This window comes from Oenanthe melanoleuca, chromosome 6 (assembly GCF_029582105.1).
Source record: "Oenanthe melanoleuca isolate GR-GAL-2019-014 chromosome 6, OMel1.0, whole genome shotgun sequence".
NCBI lineage: Eukaryota > Metazoa > Chordata > Aves > Passeriformes > Muscicapidae > Oenanthe > Oenanthe melanoleuca.
The window spans coordinates 10587286-10611212 of NC_079340.1; the positions used below are offsets into that span (position 1 = coordinate 10587286).

General features: G+C 42.3%; 2 protein-coding genes across 11 annotated transcripts in view; both read right to left on the reverse strand.

Annotated features, from left to right (window-relative positions):
- TSPAN14 (tetraspanin 14) overlaps positions 1-1772 on the reverse strand; it is a 34325-nt gene extending 32553 nt beyond the window's left edge. Inside the window, exon 1 of the mRNA XM_056495428.1 lies at positions 1458-1772. The gene's annotated coding sequence lies outside the window, so the exon portion shown is untranslated. The remainder of the gene's footprint in view (positions 1-1457) is intronic.
- Positions 1773-7048: 5276 nt separating this feature from the next.
- PRXL2A (peroxiredoxin like 2A) lies at positions 7049-17641 on the reverse strand. 10 transcript variants are annotated; one of them, XM_056495439.1, is made up of 6 exons: positions 17258-17641; positions 10868-11047; positions 10591-10682; positions 8576-8716; positions 7662-7826; positions 7049-7530 (listed from the first exon to the last, which is right to left on the reverse strand). In XM_056495439.1, exons 2-6 carry the CDS (start codon positions 11043-11045, stop codon positions 7432-7434), a joined length of 675 nt encoding a protein of 224 aa, XP_056351414.1. In that variant the 5' UTR covers positions 11046-11047; positions 17258-17641; the 3' UTR covers positions 7049-7431. The 10 variants fall into 10 exon arrangements, with proteins under 10 accessions (XP_056351414.1, XP_056351410.1, XP_056351407.1 ...); XM_056495435.1 differs by having other exon boundaries at positions 17254-17641; XM_056495432.1 differs by lacking the exon at positions 17258-17641 and adding an exon at positions 16896-17174.
- Positions 17642-23927: the final 6286 nt, after the last annotated feature.

Sequence of the window (23927 nt, forward strand, 5' to 3'; positions counted from 1 at the left end):
AACGTTGTTTTTTTCAATATAAATGCACTTCCAAACTTTTGGAAAGCTATTTCTAAAAATTCCTGTTTCAGTGGCATTATAGTTTTGAGCAAGACAACCTTCTAAGGACAGATAACAGCACTATATTCCATCCTCCAAGAACAGAGCTAAAAGGATATAGAGTACACCCTAAAAGTACTTTCTTCCAGTATCATTAACCAAAGGACAAAGAACACCCTTCTGCCAACTCAAGTATCCTGAATTCCTGTGAAAAGAAACAAAACACACAAACCAAATCAAAAGCTGCAAAGTAGTTTCTGCCACAGCTCATTCGTACTTCACACCAATGACTAGACTTGAATTCCCACCTGAGCCCTTCTCTCTGTACACAATTCTTGTGTCAACCTTCCACACCAAAGCATTTCAAGCTTCACACATTTATTGTGAGTATAAAGTGTCTCAGTAATGATGCCTTACTCCCTGCTGGAGATAGCCAGGAAAGAGATGGATCATCTCACCAGAGAGCACTTATGAACAAGACACACCCTGTGCTTCCATCCTCTAGGAACTGCTCTCCTTCCATTTTATCCAGAGTTCTAGGTCACAAGGCTTATGTCACTGTAACAAACAAAAACCCAAACAAACTAAAAAGCAGTGCTGGAAGAACTTTGTCCTGCCAGTCATTTTAAAATATCCTTCACACCTCTACCACCATCTCCTTGGAAGATCCACTAAAGAAAGGAAAAAACACCCAAACAAGTAGCTTCTTTTACAGCATGGGTTAGGTTTCTTTGTCGGGTTTTATTTAATTTTTTTTTTTACCCAGAAGTCTCAAAATGAGAGACATGTTAAGTCTACAGATCACGGAAGGTTAAGCAAGAGCCAGAACAGAACTGAGCACGGAGCATCACCTGTGGCACCGCGCTCCACGGCCGGGGCTGTTCAGCAGGAGGCTGAAAGGGTGTCAGAGAGGTCCCTCATTACCACAGCCTACAGGCAATTAAAGTTAAAATATTTTCAAAATTAAGCGACGGGCCTCAATCCTTACACCCACGGCGCCCCTCCAAGCAGCCTGGGCTCAGTCTGGCAGCAGCCGGGGCGGACAACGGAGCGGGCAAACCGGCTGCAGCACTCCGAAAGGCCGTTTTCTATTTTTTAAATTTGTATTATTATTTTTTCTCCCTCGTGGTAGCTCACCGACACAAGCTAGCGTGAGCTCCCAGAGGAAGCCTCGCCCGGCCCCTCCGGCTTCCTCTGGCGGACAAGGACAATGGCAGGGGCTCGCCGCAGCCCCGCGCTGTGGGAAACTCGGGCAGCCGCAGGGCTGTGCCCCGGCTCGCCGGCCGCCAGCCCCGGGGACGCTGCAGGGAGCAGACTGCTCCGGGGAGAGGGGCAGAAACACCGGCTCTTCCACACGGGGAGGGAAAGGAGCACTCGGAGCTCGGCGCGACCCCCGGGGCGGGGCGGGCAGCACTCACCGGGCAGAGCCTGCTCGCTAAGTTTCGCCGAGCGGGCGGAGGGCGAGGCGGCGGCGGGCGAAGGCGGGGGTCCCTCCGCTGCCTGCGCTAGTCCATGGACACGGCGGCGCTCCGGAGCCTGCTCCCGTCAGCCCAGCCGGCGAGCCAGGCGCGCCCCAGACCGAGCCGAGCCGCCCCGCCGCTCTCCCGCCGGGCCGAGGCAGCGCGGAAATGAATGTCCCGGCCACGCCCGCTCCGCACGCAGCCGTGCTCCACACAAAGGGGGCGTGCAGGAAGCCCGGCTCTGCCTCCCGGCCCCGCGGTCCCGCGGGCTTCTCTCGCCGTGACCCGCCGCCGGGCGTTCCCCAGCGCCCCGGGCCCGGGCCGAGCCTACCCCGCCCCTCACGGTCCCAGCGCGGCCCCTCGGCGGCGCCTTTGTCACCTCGGGCTGGTTCCGTGGCCGCGTTCCCCGGGCCGGGCCGGCCCTGCGGCACAGCCCTCAGCGGTGCCTCCTGCCGCCGCAGGGCTCCGGAGCGCCGCCCGCCGTGTCAGCGACAGCGCGGCCGAGCCTACCTGCCGAGCCCGAGGCGAAGGAAAGACAGCAAATAAAACGACCCCCAGAGTATTTTGAGTTTTTTACGCCTCCCGGGAGAGAGGCTGAGCTGTTGACAGCCGGCCAGTGAGCAGGTGATGGCTCCCGCCTGAGGCAGCACCGCCTGGCAGGTGGGAATGCTCCCGACCTCCGGCTCCCCTTCTGTTCGCTTTCCACACCTTGAGATCTCTCTAAGAAACCTTTCTGTCACCTTCACTCCCTTCCTCATACATAGAGCAAAATGTCTTCAGTGCCTCGCTAACCATGAAAATACATTCGTGTGCCGGAAGGCAAGGCCGAGGGAGGTCGTGCGGCCCCACACAGGCTGCCTCATATTGTCTGCACTTCCTCACCTGCTCCCTGGAGGAATTCCTTGAGGAACTCCTTATTCCCGCTGGATCAGGAGCAAGCCTGCTCACAAAGACAGCAGCAATCGCGCCGAAGTGAAAGGAACTGTTGAGCAATGGTGTGGGTTTAGCACTTGTCTAGTGTGCTAATGCTCCGCTCATCAAAGCTGACAACCAAAAGCGTGCTAGAACTAATGGCAAATGCACAGTTTTCCTCACCCACGCCCTTCTGATGTCTGACAAAGCAGATACACACCAGTGTGTCACCCACTCACATGATCAAGATTCCTTCTCTTTTCCCACATGCAGTTATTTAAGTAAATGGGGGGTTGGGTTTGGGTTGGGGTTTTTTTTGTTGTTGTTGTTTTTTAAAGGAGGGGGAGTATTTGCCAGCCTCCCCCAAGCTTGCTCAAGACTTCTTAGAACTCAAAGCAAAATTGAACTGAGTGTTAAAGCTAGAAGAACTACCCGAATTTTGAGTAGAATCTAAGAGGGGAAGGGGAGCTGGGAAAGGTCGCTGGATTATCAGATGGTAAGAAGAACTAGAAGAGATCCTTTCTCCATCTCAGAAGTACTGAATCTCAGAGCACTGAGTCACTTCTTCAGAAAGTCCAGAGCCAAGGCAGAAAGCTCTAGTATGCTGATTCTGTAACAGATAGGAAGATGGTGCAATGGTAACTGCTACGATTCAACGGGGAAAATGGGAAATTTCAGGGAAATTCAGCAGCTTTAGGATGTAAGAACTGTGGAATTAGGAAGGGCATTTGTCGATAAAATAAGGTTCTCTTGCAATTTACCATTTGTAAAATGGTTAGTGTTAGCAGTTGACAGCATAGTTGAATTGACTGTGTGCGCTGTTAGCATGGAGCTGGTTCCAACAGCCTCTCTGTGTCCCATTTATTTGCCTTTGACATTATCTCCGCACAGTGCTTCACTGTGTTGCCAAGAAAATTGGAGTAAAAATCTCATCCATCACAGAAACCATTAACTAAGTGCTAGGGCAAATTGGAACACTCTTAAAAGACAGTCACTTCAGGAGTTAGAGGTGTAATAATCCTGCAGGAATAAAAATAGGAAATCTGATTTTTTTAAGTGCACATGTGCAGACCAATGTTCATGTTTTCCTCTGAGTACTGCAAAACATTTTCTAAAATTAACGAAATCATCATGAGCTGGTGGAAAATGGCCTGACCAGAGCTGTTCACCCCTGTATATGTTCAACATTATCACTAAATACCATTTTTCAGTGTAAAAAAAGTCTGTTTGTGGAGGAAGGCATCCAGAAATCAGAGTTAGAGTTGGAATTGTTATGTGGTTTTGATAATTACGATGTTAAGACAAGGGGGTGTGAAAGGAAACAAAACCCACAGAAGCTACTGGGAGACCTTAAGCAACCTCAAATACAAAGAAATCAGCTGGATCTAAAAGAAAAAGCAGAAATATTTTGGGGGAAAGCCTTTATAACACGTTCGAGATCGATTAGAAGAATAATCAGTTAGGATGGGACGGGTCAGATACGCAATAAAATTTGAGGGGATGAGGCTGAACCAGTGATTTGCTTGTCCTCAGTCCCCAGCGTTTCACCATCTCCCCCTGCTGTTACCAGCGGCTCTCTCTCTGCCCCGGTCCCCTCCAAGCAGCCACCACACCCCGGCAGGAGCAGAAATTAGCGCCACAAAAGCGCAAGAGGTTAAATTTTCTAAGTATTGCAGTGAGCCTGTTAATAATTTATTCCCTCCACTTGGAAGTATCTATAACCACAGACCGTGTCAGTCCATAGAGTATATCCTTCCTCCAAGTTTCTTATTCTTAAAAGGGAAAGGTCCATACAAGTGAAAAGATCGCAGGAACAGATGTTTTTCCCAACAGCTTTCTTCCAGTGAATCGAACCCTACAGCGGTCTGTTCCTGGAACCTGTTCAGCAGATCTGCTGCAGAAATCCCCCGTGGGTCACCGCTCACCTGCACTTCGGCTGGCTAGCAGTGACATCCAGCGGTGCCGAGAGAAACTTGCTCTTTTTTTTTCTTTCCTACCACAGTGCATCACAGCAAACGCATCAGAAAATGGCAGGGATCCCTTGGCATTCCCGTCAGGTTGTGGATTTTCGCGAATGGCACCAAGGGCAGGCAATTTGACAGCCGTGGGAACAGGTAATGCGCATGGGGAAACAAAAATGCAGAACCAAAAACACCCTCTGGGCCAGACTGTCTTTCTAATAGCCCTAAAAGGACACTGCAAATAGAAAATGCATTTGGTGATCCCTAAAGCTCGAATAAAAAGCACTTTTCCATATTACACCTACATCATTGACTTCACAGCATTTTCATGCTGGAAATACTTTCATAAACCCCAGTTATGTACTGGAAAAAAGATAAATGGGCTGACAAAGAAGGAAAAGTTGATTGAAGAGAAATTACAACAGCAGAGTTTTGTTTCTCAAGCCCTACCCTTGCACTTCGTGCACTTTCCTGATCTGATCCACCTTCAACCTTAAAGATGAAAATAAATAGAATATCATACTGCATGGGTTCAAAATGCACATTTCAGAATAACAAACAGACTTTTAATTATTATTTTCCAGTAACCAGCTGAGTGTTAAAGTATGATGAGATATTTGATGTGTTGAGAATTGATTTAGATTTTGGGTACATGTTGTGTTAAAAGAAAAAAAAAAAATCAAAAGATTAAATGCATACAGAGAACTGGGCCAGCAGAGGTAGCTGTTAGCACAACAAAATCAACAAATTTTTTTCCAATGAACATTCTAAATTCAGTCTGCAGTATTGGAAATGCACTTAGATTTAATTTGTTCCTGGTTTACTATTTTGCTTTAATTTTAGTTATTTGGGTTAGCCCACTTCCAATGGTAATCATCTGTTCCTAGCTCCGATGTACCAGCTATTTTCAATCCTTCCCATTTTTATTTTGTCAATATGGGGTTCAGAAAGGATGAGTCAACTCCAAATAATCCCAAGGTTGGCTTGAAAAAAATAATCAGATTTATCGATAACAATTTTTGAGAACTATTTCAAATGTCATTTTTACCTTCTAGGACTCCAAATGTTGAGTTGATTTCTGAAAGACAGGGTTAGAAAACTTTGAATGCAAGTAAGCTTATGTAACTTTCAAACCAAGAAGTGCACTAACTATTTACAGGAAATAATGCTGTTTAGAGCAGGGAAAGACCTTGGTCTGATATGGTTTCTGTATACATCCCTCTGGGGAACCTGCCAGAACAGAGAACTTTCAGTTTCCATGAGTACTTTAATAAACTTAAAAAGATTTCATGGGCCTTTCTAAAAGTGTTTTTACACTACAGTAACACTTCAGCATGTGGTAGCGTTAGTGATTTATATGTTAGATAGCCATTATACTTCCATGTTGCTGGACAACAGCTTCCTGCTACTGATTCCACTCCCTTTGGGCAGGCTGGGAGCAGGCTGTAGCCCCGTGGCATCCTTGTCATCATCAAAGGCTCCCTGCAGTCTGACTGGGCAGCCAGAGCTGACAGAGTGGGTGGAATTCAGCTGCTTGTACACAAAATTGTAAGGAGATACTTTCCAGATTCAGCAGGTTCTACAGGCACTTCACTTTATCTTCAATTTCTTGGAATTTGTCTGGCTTCCATCCCATTCTCCAAGGACTGTTTATGCCTTTCACATTTCATGTTTATGTGAAATGCACAAACAGCCCTTGGGACAAGGTCTGAAATGCAAGTCTAAGAGCAGTACCTCCTTTGCTGGTCTTTGTGCAAGATCTATTCTCTGGAAATGGCAAAGCTTTCTATTTCCCATGAGAAAGAGAACTCAGAACTCTACAGAAGCCACCATCCAGAATACTCCTGCTGTAAGATTTTTGTTATTCATAGCCTCTGTAGCTCACCCCCATTGCTTTCAGCATCTCTTGTGTTTCCTACCACCTGCACTCCCAAGTATCCATATGCAGATTGCACACAAGTGGACACTCACCCAACACTTGGAACTTTTTAGGGGCCTTGTGTCAGCACACAATACCAGTACTGCCTTTCAGTGGTAAAACCCAGGAAAAGAATCCCTCAGGCACAATTCTTTATTTCATGGATCTCTACACCTGTCCATGGCTCCAAGGAGAGCCTCTATAGAAGAAGCCCATATCACAGAGTCAATTTGCTGCTATACTCTCCAAATCCTGTTCCTTCCTCCATCCGCCAAAACAGTCAAACAAAAATTTCAGCTGACAGCAGCATACTTGAGTCCAATTTCTATTTAGTTTCCAAATGAAACATATGAATCACTCAAAATCCTCCCTGCTAGTGTTGTTTTTGTGAACTGTGAAAAACAGACCCTGAAGAGCATATAAATATTTTTAGTTAAACTCAGTTTTACCTGGACATAAATACTAAGGGAAAAAAAAAAAAAAAAAGGTTAGAATTTCATCCATAACAATGTAAAATTTTAAAAAATAATCTTAACTACAAAAAGGAACCTGCCCTCAAGCCACAATTATCTTCCTTGCAGGGAATCACATGGACTTAGAAGATCTAGAGCCAGCAGTGAACTAACAAGAAATTCGCTGTGCAGACATAGTGGCATATCTTGAATGCAAAATCTCAGAGTTAGACTGACAGGGTGTAGTCTTCTAGACACACAGATTTATTTATTTACATGTTAATGAAACAGCAAAAACCAAAGGCATGTCATTTACATAAAGTTTTATTATCTTTTCCCCTCAGCTGGTACTCCATTACTACAGCCTTAGCAGAGCTGTGTTTCCCTAGGTAGACAGGTTTTCAACCGACTGTCTCTGACTGAAAACATCTAGGCTAGGTCAAATTTTAGACCCAGCCTTTCATAAATGCAGTCAGATACAAAGGACCAGTTGAAATCCTGACCACCTGGAAGGCTGCAAAGGAACCAAAAACAATCCAAGAGGATTTTCATCATTTTCTGTGTTTGAATAGAGAACCTTTCCTGTGCATTAATCCCTAAATAGTTAAGCAATTACAACACACATTCAAGACATGGATACATTCTACATTTCAAGCTCTAATCAGAAACATGTGCAACTGTTTCTCCACTTATGAAGCCTGTGGTTTTATCTTCTCAGCAGCTTCAAGGACAGATGGAAGGCTGACTTTGTCTCCAAATTCTTTCTCACGATGCTCCAGTAAAACACCCTAGTCAAAGACACAAGAGAGAAATTCAGATGTGTTCTCTGCAAAAGAGCCACTACCCAACCAAACAATTCCAGGAAACAAACTTCTGATCTTATATGAGTGATAAAAACCTCCTAGATGGCCTGCAGTACCTGTTTTCCTGCCCCAATCACATATACACCTCCCAGGGTGAATCCTTCTCCTTCCAGATTTCCACTGTATCCACCTCTCCAAGCACGGAAGAAATTTTGCCAAACTCCCAAGCGGAAAAAGCCTGACAACATCATTTTTCGTCTGCGTGGACCATAAAAGCCTTTCTGCAGGGGACAGAAAATAGGTCACTAAACAAAGGGAAAAGGACCTTTTGCTCATGTGGATTTTAAGCTCACCTACAATATTGAAGCCCCATGTACAGCTGCATCTCTGTTGCTGACAGCAGCGGTGCTTTGTGATAAACATTTTTTTTTGGTCAGTTGGTTGCTGGGTTTTTGTTAAATTCAGTCTGATTCTTTCACACAGGGCAGGAGAGAGAGAAAATAAAAGGATCTAGTAGATTTTGAGTATTACATATTCTTTCTTCAGAATCCAAATGATTTTTAAATGTGTCTCCTGGTTTAGGGAGAAAGCAGGGCAGTGGTTCTGTAGGACATGAGATGGGCAATTCAGCACGTGCCAGTGTACCAGGACAAGCCATATCACTGCCATCTGGCCTGTACATCATGAATTAATTATGTGTCCCCTTCAAACCTTGATTTGCACATGATAAACATCAGTGAGTCACACAGCCAGTAAAAGAAAGGAATTAATATTACAGGCTGTATTGTTTACCTGTTAAAGGGGAGGAATAATCCTGCAACAGCACGTTATCAGTGCATAGCTACACTGCAGTTTGTAAGCTCAGCAGGATGTATAAATATAGAAAAACAAAGCCAATTAACTTCTTAAACTACAGTGCTACTAAATCCTTTTCAATCAGACTACATTCTACTTATTAATACAAGCTTCTCAAAGAGGACATTCATAGATTTGTTTTTAAACAGAAGGAGAACACCAAACTTCACTATACCTTTTCATCCAAAAAGATTTCTCCTTTGAAGTAATGCTGAAAATCCTCCACTTCAGTCCCTATCTTCTCTTTCACAACAGCATAGAGAGGGACACCCAGCTTGGACAGCTGGGGTTTCAGAGAGGAGAGCTCAGAAGCCTCCTAAGCAAGGAAAAAAAAAAGCAAACATATCAGTCAATAAATGCAGGTTGGAAAGCTTCACCTTGAATTTCAAGACCATCAGAAACACACAAATTCTAGCTTGAGGCACAAACCAGAAACAGACCTGTAGCATTTAAGCTAGTAATACTCCTAGGCAGCTCTTCATCAGATTTATTACAATTTTCTTTGTTAAACATGGAGGAATCAGATTCTTCTGAGCATTTACTTGATAAAACTTGATATTTTTAACTTAAAGCTGTAGGTATACCTTGCCTGTAATAGGGCTTCAATTACATTTTGAAGTATTTGAGAATGGTAAAAAAATAATGCCTGCACATAATTTAACTTTTTCAGAATTTTCAATCCTTTTTTCCAAGTTGACAGCCATCATTATCAGTCCTTCTGCAAAGTAGTTTGAGGGCTCTGCACAGCTGTAGGCTATACAAGTTTAAAGTAATGAAGAGAAGTAGAGTGTTCTACTTCCTAAATCCCCAGTAAAAAAAAAATATATATAAAAAAAAAAATCAGGGAATTTCTTCATAGACTTTCAGTATCCCAGAAGCAAAACTTCTTTTTCTGGTGTGTAAGAGTGTAAGGTGTCACCACTCATCTGCTGGGCTTTTTGTTCCCCTAAAAGAATCCCAATTCCCACAGTTTGTACAAAGATCCCTGAAGTTTTGAACAGATCACAGTGTGCATTGAAAATAGTTTCCTATGTCCCATGGAGACAGGTCATTTTTGCAGGACGGAATTCCCACAAAAAATTCAACTCCACACTTTAAAAACATGGACACGGTTTACCTGATCACTCTCAGTCACCTAACTGAAATACCTTAACTGAAAGGCTTGAAGGACTTCTAGAATCTACTGAGAACTTAGGAGCAAACAGGAATGAAGAGACAGGAAAATTTGAAACTTTTGGTAATACTACTACTACTACTAAAAAATCACTCTTGGATTCTTGACTGACAGTGTGTGAAAGTTAGAGTCAGGCACACAAGTGCATTCTCCTCCTGCCTATGCTACACCTGTTCAGAGAGCAAAGCTCTTTAATCATCCATGAATTCTACACCTATATAGGCAGTTACTACTGATGGGAGCAGATGCCTTAATGAAGAGGTTACAATATTAATTACTCCATGTTACAGACTAGTGACAACATAATAACTATTTTTCCCTATAGCTATGAGAAACATAATGTCCAAGGTGCAAGCTCTGGCTGTTCCCAGGCAATTGGTACATTCAAATCGTATTTTAGTTGCCTGCTTCCAAGGAGCTCCACCCAAGGAGCCTAATGTCAATTTAAGGACCAAAATCTGTTTTCCAACCCACCATGCTATGGAACAGGAACTCCTTATCTTCAGAGTCTGTATCTGCACCTTCCTGCCTCACATTTAGCACCCAGAACAGAGAGGTACTTCCTCTATGCACACCTCTTTTTTCTGCATATGAGCTTTATCTGATGGCTTTCTGCCAATCCAGTCTTGGGTTCTATTTGACCAGAGACTACCTGGCTCACAGAGACTTATTTTGGACTATACATATATAAATAGCACATAAGACTCATTACCAACTGAATCTTGTGCAATCTCCCTTTCTAATTGCCATGGGCTAGGTCCCTGGCAGATGTAAAATTCATGTAACCATCACCTTCAGAAGGAAAAAGCTCAGGACCTGGACCACATAAACCAGCTGCAAAGGAAACTAAGTATGCTGGTAAGTTGGTGACCAGTTTGAACCCAGAAATAAAACCTTTCAGACATTTTAGATGACATATTTGATGACTGCCCTATTAATCTCCTCCCTTTATTTACAGACTACCTATGCAAGCAGACCTCAAGTCTTCTTAATTAATCCCCAAGCTAAGCAAGTACCTCTCTGCACAAAAATCATCCAGGTCTTCGTACAGCCATGATCACTGCACCATTCTCCTTCCATAGTTCACTTGCTTTGAATGTCCTTTGCTCTGTTTGTACAGAAGAAACAACACCAACAATAATATCAGTCATTCTTGTTTATAACGATTAATGCTTTATGGACCAACACAAAGCACTGCAGAGAATTCCACATTCAAATACAGTTCTAACAGAAAAAGGTTCTTATAAAAGTCCAATTCTTGAAGAACTTGGTCTGAAATAGCCAGAATCTTACCTGGTCCCAACGTTTTTAGGTCTATCTCCTCTAAAAACTCCAGTGTAGCCTTTTCTGGCTTGGACAAAAATAAGTCGGTGTTAGCAAGGACAATCCCTGTCACAGCTGCTCCAATAGCTCCAAGGCCAACAGACCACATGCCCATGGTGAAGGCCCCCAGGTCAGGCAGGAAGGACATTTCTGGAAAGAGAAAGAAAGAACAGCTCTGACACTGGAAATCAATGATGCCAGAGGAGGAGAAATTGGATTAAAACAACTAAAAGCTCATGCAGATATTTTTGGTTTAATGGAGATGATCTGTATGTTTATTAATGTACTGAAATTGGTTTTAAAAGATAGAGATTACATTCCAGTTCTGTGCCTGACCTACTTCAAAACTAGATATTAACAAGATGTTCTTATCCTTCCCTGCCACTAGACAAAATTATTAATACCTAAGTGCTCAGATGCAATGAGGAGGAGAAAGATAATCAAAGTGTATGTGTGTAATAAAGAGTCTCTAACAATATCACCTGTACATTACCAGTAACCTAAATAATTACAGTAAGACAGCAGTTTCTTTCAAAAAAGAGAAGCATTTGTAGATTAAATATTTTACACACACTAATCTATATTAAACAGTGAACTTTACAAATACACTACAGAAGACTTGAAAATAAATTTAAACCTTCTATATCTGATTCATCCTAATTGGTAACCTTTCACATTCCTTACAGTTCCCCACTGAGAACCAAAGCAGGCACAAAGCCAAACTTAGAGCTCATGCCTGCAGACAGAAAAATGTAGACTTGCAACCATTTTATTATCCAGCATTACAAACATGCCCAGGACAGCACCCCTATGCTAACTCACTGCCACTCTTGCTAAAGGAGAAAGGGCAGCAGGAACAAACAGTCTGAACTCACACCCACCAGCTGGAATATGCTGATAGCATTGCAATGGGAACCATTACATACAAATATTCCAGTGTTAAAGCACAAACTCTGCTTGTGGTTTAAAACTGGCGGCTCAAGTTAGAAGGCAGTTTTGTTTAGCCACCTTCCATCCACAAACCCCCACAGCCCAATCCTGACCCTTGCAAGTGTTTCACAAGCCTGGAAAGGGCTTCCAAAGAAGCAGTAACAGTTCATGAGGATGCTGGAAATCACAACAGGCCCTGCCTCATGGACAAAGTTCAAGATCCAGCTCTGAGTAATAATTGGTACAAGAGTCACTGGAATTTTGGCTGCATAGGAAGTCACTGCACACTTCCATCACAACCGCTGCATATTTGCACTCACATAACTGGAGCATTACACATTAGAGAATCTATTTTTTTTCCACAAAAACCCCATTTCCTGATAGAATATTTTGGTAAATATTGCTGTCTGTATATACTTTTGAATGGGTGAGGTTCCCACCCCAAGAAATGTAAGAAAATACTAATTACTCTTTTGAACTGTGACTGGCAATAAACCAGACATACACATGATCTTTATCCCCACAGCTAGCTATTGCCAGAATTCAGAATCAATTAGGAGTAGCTCCTCACTTTTCTGCCCAGAATTTTCTGTGAGAAAACCCCTTTCTGTCCTTAAACCCAGCTCCAGAATACTACTGATAAACAAATGCAACACTGAGAAACAAAGGAGGAGGAAAACATTGTTCTTTCAACAGTGTACTTGGTTTCAAGGGAACCAGTATCATGGTATCTAAAAACATAAGTAATCCATGATCCTGAGCAAGAAACAAGGCCAGTTTACACAAACATCATGCAGATAAGAGAACAGATCCTACCCTATTTCACCACGTGTTTCTAACCAAGGCAAAGCTTCCTTGACTGTATCTGCTTTCTTTACATACTTCTTTCAACCATGAAGTCACATTGTAATAACATTTCTTAGTATCTGCCTCTGACACCTATCAGAGACCATCCTGACCCCAGCCTTTGGAATGATGCAAATGTAACTGCAAATGTATGTAATGCAGCAATATCCTTGTGTTAAGATTTAAAATCTGTGGCATACCCAAAAGACTAAATCCCTGCTCCCTCCTAGAGTCTGATTAGCCAACTGTTTGGATTCAATCTCATCAGGTCAAGAAGACGGTGTTTTTCAAAATTTAGAGTTACAGGCAGTGGAGGGGGACCCAAGTATTAATCCCTCGTGCACATAATTTGTGTACAAAAATGTCACAAAATTTGTGGCAGGTGATTAATGAGTGGTTCTCACATAGCTTTTCATTTTTATTAGCATAAACAGCATCTCTAAAAGTCAGCTTCCAATCAGTAGTTATTGATCCAGGAGATCATTAAGTGTAGTCAACACACCTCTTCAGTTTAGTTGGACTCTGGTCTCCACACAGTGACAAAACCCCCAACCTTATTCAAATAGGGGAAATTCTTGCTATTTATATAAAGAGGAAAAAGGAAAATGCAGCTCTGCAGGGTGATACCTAAACTCCTCCCCTGCTAAGCAAACACTATAATGACCCACTTTGAAAAATATGCATGGGAAGCAGCAAGCAGGATTATTAAAACATTTGCTAACGAGCCAGGCTGAGCCCTGACGCCTCGTGTCATTGAACCCCAAGCGCCGAGTCTGTCTGAAAACAGCTGAGCATTTACAACTAGCAGCTTCATTTCTGGTTAGCTGCTGTTTATTACGGAAATCTGAAGCTCAAAAGGACTTGACAAACTTCACAACCCTCCCCCCTACCTTGAAATACAAACACAACCGCCCTGTGATCAAGTTTTTAACCACCGAGCAGCAATGAGGAGACACGAGAAAGCATCCCACGAGCCATGATCCACGAGAAGAGAGAGGGGAGCACCCCGCAAGCCCCGAGCAGGGTCAGCACTCACCGGAGCCCCCGCAGGCTGAGCCCGGCCAGCAGCGGGTCCCGGCAGGCAGCGCCGGCAGAGCGAGGGCAGCGCCGGGAGGAGCCCGGTCCGCAGCTCTGCCCTCCCACCGCACAAACCCAGCGCGGCTGTCCAATCCGGGCAAAGAGACATTACAGCTATCTTCATCACCCAACACCCCCGCTTTTTTCTTTTTTTTTTTTAACTGAACACATGGTTACCCTTTTCATGGGTGGCCAGGTACAGGGAATAGGAATTACAGAAAGCTTTTCTGAAGCTGGGAGCACAGCACAAAACTTTAGATCTGCATGCTAAGCCATGCTCCTCTGTAGAACTGAGTGTTTTTACCAATAGCGTTTTCCCTGTGCTTCAGTCTATTCTACATCTAACTCACATGCACGCCACATGCCAAAATAATACAAAAAATCCTGGAAACAATTAAAAGGTCATCACAATGCACAATATTAGGGAAAAAATTATTAGCATTGTGGCTGTACCAGAGAATTAATCCACTGTTTCTATGGTCAGTTACCTGCTTTAATGGCAACATCCCTTTGCTAAAAAGTCTCATTTTCTCTGGGACTATCAGATAATCCGTCTCTCAACCCTTAAAATTTCCAGAAAATAATGAACACTCCTCTTTGAACAGTACAGTCCAAAGAAAAAAGGAAAAACGTCTTTCTGTGTATATGTTTTTGTGGTGATCACAAGAGATCGACAAAACAACATGCCCTGTCAGTACTCAGTTAACCAGAATTTAAACAAGCTTAATCTTAATCCTGTATTAAGTGCCAGTGGATGGTCTTCACTTTTGTCAAGACCAGTTAAAACGTTATTTTCTAGATGTCTCATTTCCCTCCCACCCACAACCAAAGAAAAAATTGTCATTCAGAGTACAGCTATCCTTAAACATTTATTTTAACAGTGTAAACAGGACCCATTGCAGCTGTATCCAAAAAAAAAAAAAAAAAAAAAGAAGAAGAAAGACTGTTTTCAAGATGCCAATAAGACTCAGAGTAGCAAACAGATTTCCTTACATACTTTTCCTAAAAAAGAAAATGGTCTTGGACCAAGATGGACTGCACTAGCAAATACTCTCTAGCCTAAAGTGGCTTTGACCATTGCTTGTTCTTCCTTTCTCTCCCACTCCAGCTTTCCCAAGATGTTCCATATCAAGCCTAAAAATGTTTCAGAGCTTTGTCAGAACTTGTGTATTCCAAACAAGTTGAGCTGATTTTTTTATGAGACATTCCCCCCCAACCATGTGTCATTATTACAAATACCTTTGTAAGCTAACTCCTATAAAGAAAATTTACAATTCACAATAACCTGGTAACATGCTCATCAAGATTTCATGAGCATTTAAACAGCATTAAGGATTACAAAATACAGCATCCTGACAGACCTTCAAACTTAGCCCTGCTTGAAGCAGAGATCTGACTGGAGAAACTAGGAGGACTCTTCCAACTTAAATTGGCCTGTAAACACCAAAATCAATGCACAGCATGTATGCAATGCTCCTAGCATTTCTTGTGGCATAAATGTAATTTTCAAACACACTTTCTTTTTACCATTGTAAGGACCTAACAAACCACACATTGTGTCAAGAATAACAATCATCTTTTTAGGTTTCCTCCCAATCTGTGCATGGTTCACTACTGAATTCTGTGCTCTTGGCTGTAGCTGTAGAAAATGTTGCTGCATCAAGCAAACAAACTATGCTCCTTCCTTTGAAAGGAAGTTAGTTGTTGCCCCCATTCTCAGTCTGTTTTAAAGAAACCTAACATCTCAACAAGCCTTTTATTTTGAGCAAGGGAGAGCAAAGAGCTCTGGCAAACCACTCTGGAAATCTTCCAGCTCTGTTGGAGAGGGAACAGGCAGCTAGACACTGTGTATGGAAAAATTCAGATCTCTGATCAATCAGTGAATGGATACCATGGAGATGTGAGCTATTTCATAGATCACAGAACTGCAAAAAGTACCTATCTGGAGATAATACAGGATGAACTCACTGCTTGGTCTGCTGGTGATCCAGAGCAGGAAAGCTGCACTCTGTGTCAGTCTGCAGACAGACCCACTAATAATACAAGTCAGCGTTACTGAAAGCACAGCAGGTGCTAGGCAGCAAGTATTCCCACCTTGCAGATCCAAGAATTCTAAGTCCTGCAGATTCAAGCTTAAATTAAGATTTTTCCACTTTTTTTTGGGTTCTTAGGTCTTGCTTATAATTTAACTTTCTCATTTTTCACGCTATAAAATTCATAACAGCAAAATTGTTACTAAAAGCAAAGGCACAAGGAAATGGACACGTTTCGACTCCACCCCATAGGGCAGAGGGGCTCTGTGCATAAACGAGGCTGTAACACATTGCCATACACCCAGTGCAGATTCATTTCCCCACAACCTTGTTTCCCCTTTCATTGCCTGCTATGAACCAGGTCTGATGGGAACAGTGCCCCTGTGGTTATAAAAGGCTGGGAAGCTCCAAGCTGGTCCTTCTAACACGTCAAAGGTGGATTGATTTCCTGAGCTGAGCCATTGCACCCATGACCCAACCAGCGCATCACGAATGAAATGAGAAACGAAGCACGGAGCCTCCTCGTCCTTCACGGACCCTGCTGTGTGTCTACTAACACACAGGGATCTCCCAAAAGGTTAAACCGCGAGGGCAGACATAAGCAGGATTTCAAACCTGGACAGCCCGGGACGGGCAGCAGAGGTCCCGATGGCGAGAGCCGCGGGGGTCCCCGGCCGCCCCCCGGCGCTCAGCAGCCGGCGATCGCTGCCGGGGGACCAGCGGGGCGGGACAGAGCAGCGCCGGGAGGGGACGGGACAGCCCGAGGGGGGACGGGACAGCCCGGCCGCGGGCGGCACAACGCGGTCCCGTGGCCCTCCCGCCCGCGGCTCCGCGGCCCCGCTGTCCCGCCCACCCCCGACGCGCCGCAGCACACGCGGCCCCGCACCCGCACTCACAGCGCACCGCAACCTCTCGGCCCCGCGCTCACAGCGCACCCCGACAAACAGCGCACCCCGCACCCGCCCCGCCGCCCTCGGCCCCGCACTCACAGCGCACCCCGATAAACAGCGCACCCCGCACCCGCACGGCGGTCCCTCGGCCCCGCACTCACAGCGCACCCCGACAAACAGCGCACCCCGCACCCGCCCCGCCGCCCTCGGCCCCGCACTCACGGCGCCGCCGCTCCGGCCCGCGGCACCGCCCCCGGCGCTCTCCGCGCACGCACCGCCACCGCCGCGCTCGGTGCCCTTGGGCCCGGCGGGATTAGCCCCGCCGTTAGCGGCTGGAACGGATGGAAGCCTTCTGCTCCCTCTCGGATCCCATTGTCCCCTCTCGGGGCTACTGTAGCTTCTGGCAAAGCAAAGAAAGAAACTAAATATATTACGGGATACAGTGCTTAAATATGCAAGGCAGAAAAAGCACCCAACCCATTACGACCTGAGTCCAAGAATGTAGTAAGCTTATCATTCAACTAATCTGATTAATGGGGCACTTAAAATGTTTGCATATATATTGCATTCAAGATTATACTTGCTCAGATAAGGCGGCCAATAACATGTCACAACGTCGTTTAACAAACACGCTCTTCAGATGCTTGTGGTCATTAGGCACCACTCCAACCACAAACGCAAGAGGACTCGTCTATCACTGCCTTGGGACTATTTCCTGAGGTCTCCTGTTAACCTGGCACCTAAAATCCAAAAAAAAAAAAAAAAAAAAAAGAAAATAAAAAAAAAAAAAAAAAAATAATAAAAAAAGAAAAAATAATAAAAAGAAAGAAGGTAGTAGCAATGACAGAGCAGCCTGGTCTGTAACACAACAGTAGCTGAGGAGAATGAACATAACCCTTTTGGTGGTACTGGTGTGTCTACATTCCACCAAACACTGTTTTTCACTACAGTCCGACCCTAACCAGACAAAATGGCCTTTTCTTATCACTCTGCTCGTACAGCAGAGCACAGCAGCCCTGTGCTGCCAGAAAGCCACATGGGACAGCAAGTTCTGCAAGACAGAGCCTATTGCACCATGTTGCATTGCACATGTCAGAATGGCATGGGCTCAGGCAGTTGCAAGGAAAATATTCTGAGTATTTTTGCCCAAAATTGTGGTAGTTATGCTTTTACCTACACATATTCTTTTAGAAATCAAATGGATTATAAAAAGCACTAAAGTGCTTTTTAGCAGCAGTAAAAAAAATAACCTAAGCAAACCTAAGCATTACTAGACTGCCTGAAAGAGATGGGGAATTTGGAAGGATTAAGAATTTGTGGATGCTTTTTTCCTAGAAAATACATGAAACATTATCTCTGCTTTTTCTCCTTAATTAGTGTGGGTTGGTACTCTGTCAACACCAAACATAATATGCTGAAGTGACTGTCATTTTTTAAAAAGTCCATCAGCATTAGAATATATGTATCTGCCATGCTGACGCAGCAATCTTTAGAAAAACAGTATGAGCAAAAAAAATTATTGGCAATTTTTTTGTCAAATTGTCAGCAATCATTATATAATTAAAACCCTGATTCCTACAGGCTGTCAAGATTCCTTTCTTCTGAATTTTACCATGGTTGTGGACCAAGCTGACAATATTTGGCAATGGTAGAATGGCAGCTCCATTATTTTTGTTTCCACGGTAAATGAGCTTTTTTTTTTCCATGGTAAATGAGCTTTTTTCTTAATGATACTTCTGCACATTACACCTCTAACAGGCAGCTGGCCTTCACAATTCCAGGGTAGCCAATATTACTGAGGAGGGAAAAAACCCCTACCTATCACAAAAATGAAAATATCTATTTATTCTTTGTCCTGGGCAGGAGTCCACGACAAGGCACCAGGTGAGAATAACAAGCACTTTATTTCAGAAGTGACTGATTTCATTTGTTCCTATTGTAAAAATTTTGCAAAAAATGCAGCAAAATCTGAGCCCACATACCTGGATTCCATACAGAAATACCCTCCTACTTTACAAAGCAGCAAAATCCTTTGAATGTGTGCACGCATCTAATAGAAATAGAATTCAAAGAAATACGGTGCCATGAAAATACTGGAATCTTACCTTCCCTACCCACACCTCCAGAAAAGCTTGCTTTCCTTGAAAAGCTACTGTGTTGTATTAAGTGGAGTTGCAGCAACAATTACTTTGTCTTTAATAAAACACCTTGGCCTTCATTGCTTCAGAAGAATAGCGAAATTTTGGAAGGAAAGCTGAATGGGAATTTGACTTCTTTGGTTTTCTGGTTTTCCTTCTTAATAAAATCATATTGAGTTGAGTTTTTCCATGCACCTATTCACATGTTATTCATGTATTTTTCCTCTTAAAAAAGAAACTAATAAACTCTCTTAACATATACACACGCACACTTCACAAAGCAACAGACACCAATATGTAATCTTCAAGTTCCCAGGTTTTGAACAGTGTTCCTAAAAACAACATTCAGCCCTTCTCTTCCTGCCTTCATAACTCAGTTTTATAGCAGTGAAGGAGGAGAATCAGTCTGTAAACTGCTTGTACATCAGTTAATTACATTTCCCTGGCATGCCTGTAAGTCAGAATGTGCTGTATTGGTAGCTGTGCTAAAACATGATCTAGTATTACAAAACTTTCAATTCATGTCCACAATGACAAGGCTGTTATTTCAGGAGTTTTTCTTGTTGGATCATGCTTCTATAGATCAGCCTTAGATCAAGGGCTTTGTTAGAACAAATGGCTTATATCAAAGAAACTGTCTTTTCTATGAGGAAACAGATCTCTAAGGCAACAAGGAAAGACAGTGGTGGGATTTAGGCCCTAGGTCTGTAAAAGGACTTCCAGACTAATTAAGACTTTTGATACCAAGCCAATAAGGTTAGATGTAGATATTAAAAAAAAAATACAGCTTGAACTTTTTACCTACATGCTACTAAAGGCAAAGCCACACAGAAGCAGACTGACATAGGTCCCCACTAGGGCAGGCAGAAGCTGCCTCTTGTTTGGAGGCTGTCCAGTGACATGTACGGGTGCTCTCAACCTCATCCTGATTCTCAGGAAATAAACACACCAGTCAGCCTAGACACAGAATCTCAGGTTTATCTTAGCTAAGATCAGGGTGCAGTAGTCACAGAAGAAACCAAAGGAAATACAGGTCTTTTGAAATTAGTACATTCACATAAGCAGTTCACAGTGGGACACCAAGAAGAGATTGGTGCAATACCCTCCATCTGGACAGGAACAGGAAGAAAGAATTAGTAAGTCTTTTCAGCGGGTATACAGATTCTTACAGCAAATCTCTTTTGCAATAGCCTAATAAACACTGAATCACAGAAAAGCCTACCATTTACAAGACAAAAGATAACCAAGGCATTTGGAAAGTGCAGATGAGGTCATCAGTGCTCCCACTGTCCTTCAGTCTTTAAATATCCTGTCAGGTAAGGGTAATTACTAAGTATGAGAAAAATAGAATCTGTGATCTATAGTTTGTCTGTCTCCTGTTTACTGCAGTGCTACAAATAAAGTTACTCTGTTTTTTTCATATTCTTGTATTAGGTAAGACACTGAAAAAAAGTTATTTTTAATGATTATTCAAGCCACTAGAATAGTGATCAAGCCTCAGGCTCTACAAGCAAAACCAGGCTCTTGAACATCCCAAATTACTCACAAAGATAGCCCTGAAAAAGCAGTAATTGCACTTCTGTAAAATCAGGACATCAGAGGAAAACAGTCATTCTGTAGTGATCCTGGTCAATCACCTGCAACTACTGTGTAGTTTCTACTAAAATCCAGGCACTCAACAGGTTTTTAGGCTATTTCTCTTACAAGTTGTGATAAAACTGGCACTTTAATTTTTTAATTTCCCACTGGACTTCAAGAGTGGCTACACATCTTACAGTTTATAGAAGTCATGAGTAAGGACAAGACTGCTTGTGTTGTTAATACTACCAAGGTGGTTGTTAGTAGCTAGAAAAATCTGATGTAAATGCTTTTCGTGTAAGCATTGGAGGTGAGCAGCTGTTAAGGTTCAAAACAACCTTTTGATTTAGCTGTTACTCAGAAGTATTTGTCCAAGCTCTAAAGCAGAAAACTGGTCTTTCTAGAACAAATTTGACCTTCTCAGTAGAAGATGAGCTGTTCTTAATATTTAAAATCTGAGAGAAAAATTCCACGACCTCTTTTGCTGAAGAACATCCATGTTATAAAACCAAAACTAACCCTAGTATTAGAAGTGTTGATGCCAATGTGAGTCCTTTAGATAGAACTTGGCTAGGAATCAAATACACATGCCAGCAAGCCATGGTTCCAACTCCTGGTGGCAAGGTTGTAATGAGTAGTTAGGCACAGTAAATTTCTAATCTAGCAGAGCTACAGCTACACTCTCTAACCACAGCCTTAGAGTTGAGCTCTTAATCCTCTTATTACACTGAGCTATTTGTCTGTGTAACTTTCTTCTGCTAGAGCAAAACATCAATGTGTTACTATCAAACTGAATTTCAACACTGCATTTCTGTATTTTGTGATAGTACTTGTTCTTGGTCTTTATACATTAACCTAGGAAAGGCCACAAACTGTATTTCATATTTTCAATCCATAGTTTGTTTAATTCTTGAAGAACTTTGAGAGGTTATGCTCATCTCTCATTGGCATATGAACAATTTTCATGTTGACATCTACCATTTTTACACAACTTGATCACAACAGCTTGAAAGAAAAGCAATATAACAAAGTATCCAATGCACAATCATAAAGTATGTGAAATAAACAACTCTAAATAATGACTTAACCTGATAAGGGTGAACATCATGGAGAAATGCAACAGAAAAGATGTTTTACTTACTTAGCAAGGTACATTTCAAGCCCACAGCTTCCCTTCTGCAAGTCCTATTTCCAAAAATATATGGGTTTATGTCCCTTTAATGGGAATGTGGAAGGCTTCCAGTAAAATTCATAACTAAACCATGATCAGCCTTTCTTCCTAGAAGCAAATTAAGACTCCATAACCCTTCCTCGTGACTGGTTTAGAAACCAACATAGAACTAAAAGTTTATACAGATATTGTTTGGATTGTGCCTGAATGTTTGGTTAGATAAAGCCTGTCAAATTGTAATTGGTTTGAGGAATTTTTTTTGCCCAAGTTAAAAAAAATAAAAAATCACAGAATATCTATATTGTCTTCTGTTAGTAATGTGCTTAAGTGTACTTTCTTTCAAGCATTTTTCCCCACACCCACTTTGTTCACAACCACTGTTAATTTTTCCACGGTATAAACTGTCAAACAAACTTAAGTGTAGAATGATTGCACAGGGAGTAAAACCTAAGAACTTTTTAGTTATTTAATTTTGTTAAATTAATAAAAAGCATCATTTTAATGCATTTTGTATCCTGATCTTGATTTAACTAAATTTGTGTTTGGGTGATAAGTGGGACAGCATGATGTGTGATATGAAATAGTGTGCTGATTATGTTGAGAACTTTCAAGGTTGCCATTTGCTGTGCTGCACTACCAAGCCAGCATTTTAACAGGGACTGTTCATTTTTATCTTGCAGGTTAAGCTTGGAATGCAGGCTTTTGGAAGGGAAAGGAGCTTGCTTAGGTAAAGGTCAGTAGTAAGGCTGATTTCATTTCAAGCCACAACTATCCAGCAAATGTTCCATGTCATTGCCCATTCCTGCGGTTTTATTGTTATAAGAACAATTAACAAAAAAAAAAAAAAAAAAAAAAAAAAAAAAGAGTTAGCAGGCTGAGATAATTTGGCAAATGCTTTTCTGCCTATGCCAGCTTTTGTCCCAGTAACAGAAAACCTGCAGAGGTTCTGGTTAGCCAGAATTCAAAAAATTCTAGAGAACTTATTGAAAACTTGATTAATTTACAGCTTCTCAGATATAGTAAGATTACAGACCCAAAAGATTTATGGGATATCAATGAAAATCACTTCACCTGGGGGATGACAGGTGAAGAAAGATGACTAAGATATACCAGGGCAGATGAGCAAAGCCCTAGATGCTAAATAGGGAGACCAGTGAAATTCACAAAGAATTCTGAATTGCAGCCATTTGACTCACCTGGAAACCATTAGAGTTGTGTTCTTGTTGAACCAGGGGAAGCCCTAGGTAAGCACATTACAGATGACTCAGAGGAGCTGGCTCTGAAGCAATGTCTATACAACAGAGATGCCAAAGACAACCCTATCATCAAATGTCATAGGTTGAGCTTTGGATGAAATACAGAATAAACAGGAAAAATTATGTTTCCACTTTAATTAAGATGGCATTCAGACTTACTCTAATTAGTTCATTTTTAGTAATTTCCTTTAACTATTGCTATTAAACCATACAGCTTATTAAGAACCACAAAACATCACAGATCTAAATGACTACCTAACAGCTGCAAGCAGTTCATTAGTACCTACAATCAAGCTTTTCTCCCACAGGAAGAAGGCATCAGTAACTACCCTTCCATTAATCCAAGGTTCTGTTTTTCCTCAGAACAGTAGGAAATTACCCAGATACTAAAATTCACTGAGAGCTTAGCATTCCTAGGGCAGCACCTCTATATGTATTGGAGGGGCTGTTACACAAAGAAACCAAACATAGCTTTTTTCAGACTTACTGCTTTTGTTAAATATTAGCAAAGCTCTATGGCATCTTACTAAAGAAATCAGTGTCTTGAATCAAGAAACACATGGCTGTTATTGTGATATCCTAATCACTATGTCCTTAATACTACTAGGCAGGTAATCTCTTAGGGAAAGTGATAATGTCCCTGTAAACATATTTTTGGTCCTATCTGATCATCTGCCTTAACCACCCTGTGATTCTTTTATGCTACACCCTGCAATTATATTCTGTTATTCTCTACATGTGTTTTTATTCCTAAATTTCATAATATAGTAAATAGTTACTTCATGTCATTGTACAAATAGAGCACCCAACCAAAATAAATGACTCATGGGATACTTTTTGCTATCCCAAGTAAACATGGATTGCTTGAAATTTTAATAACTATAAAAACAAATACCTGCAGCTCACAAAATGACCAGTTTTTAAAAGAAGATCTAAGTAGTTACACTTCAAAATTCAGAGCTAATAAAAGCTTCTAGAGACCATCTTCCCATTAGTCAGAAAATTCATGAACATAAACCACAAAGGTGAGTCGAAACAAGCTCCTTAAAACCACACAAAAACAAGCTGAGTGGATAAAGAAAGGAAATGAAGAACAACCAAAGTCTAGTAC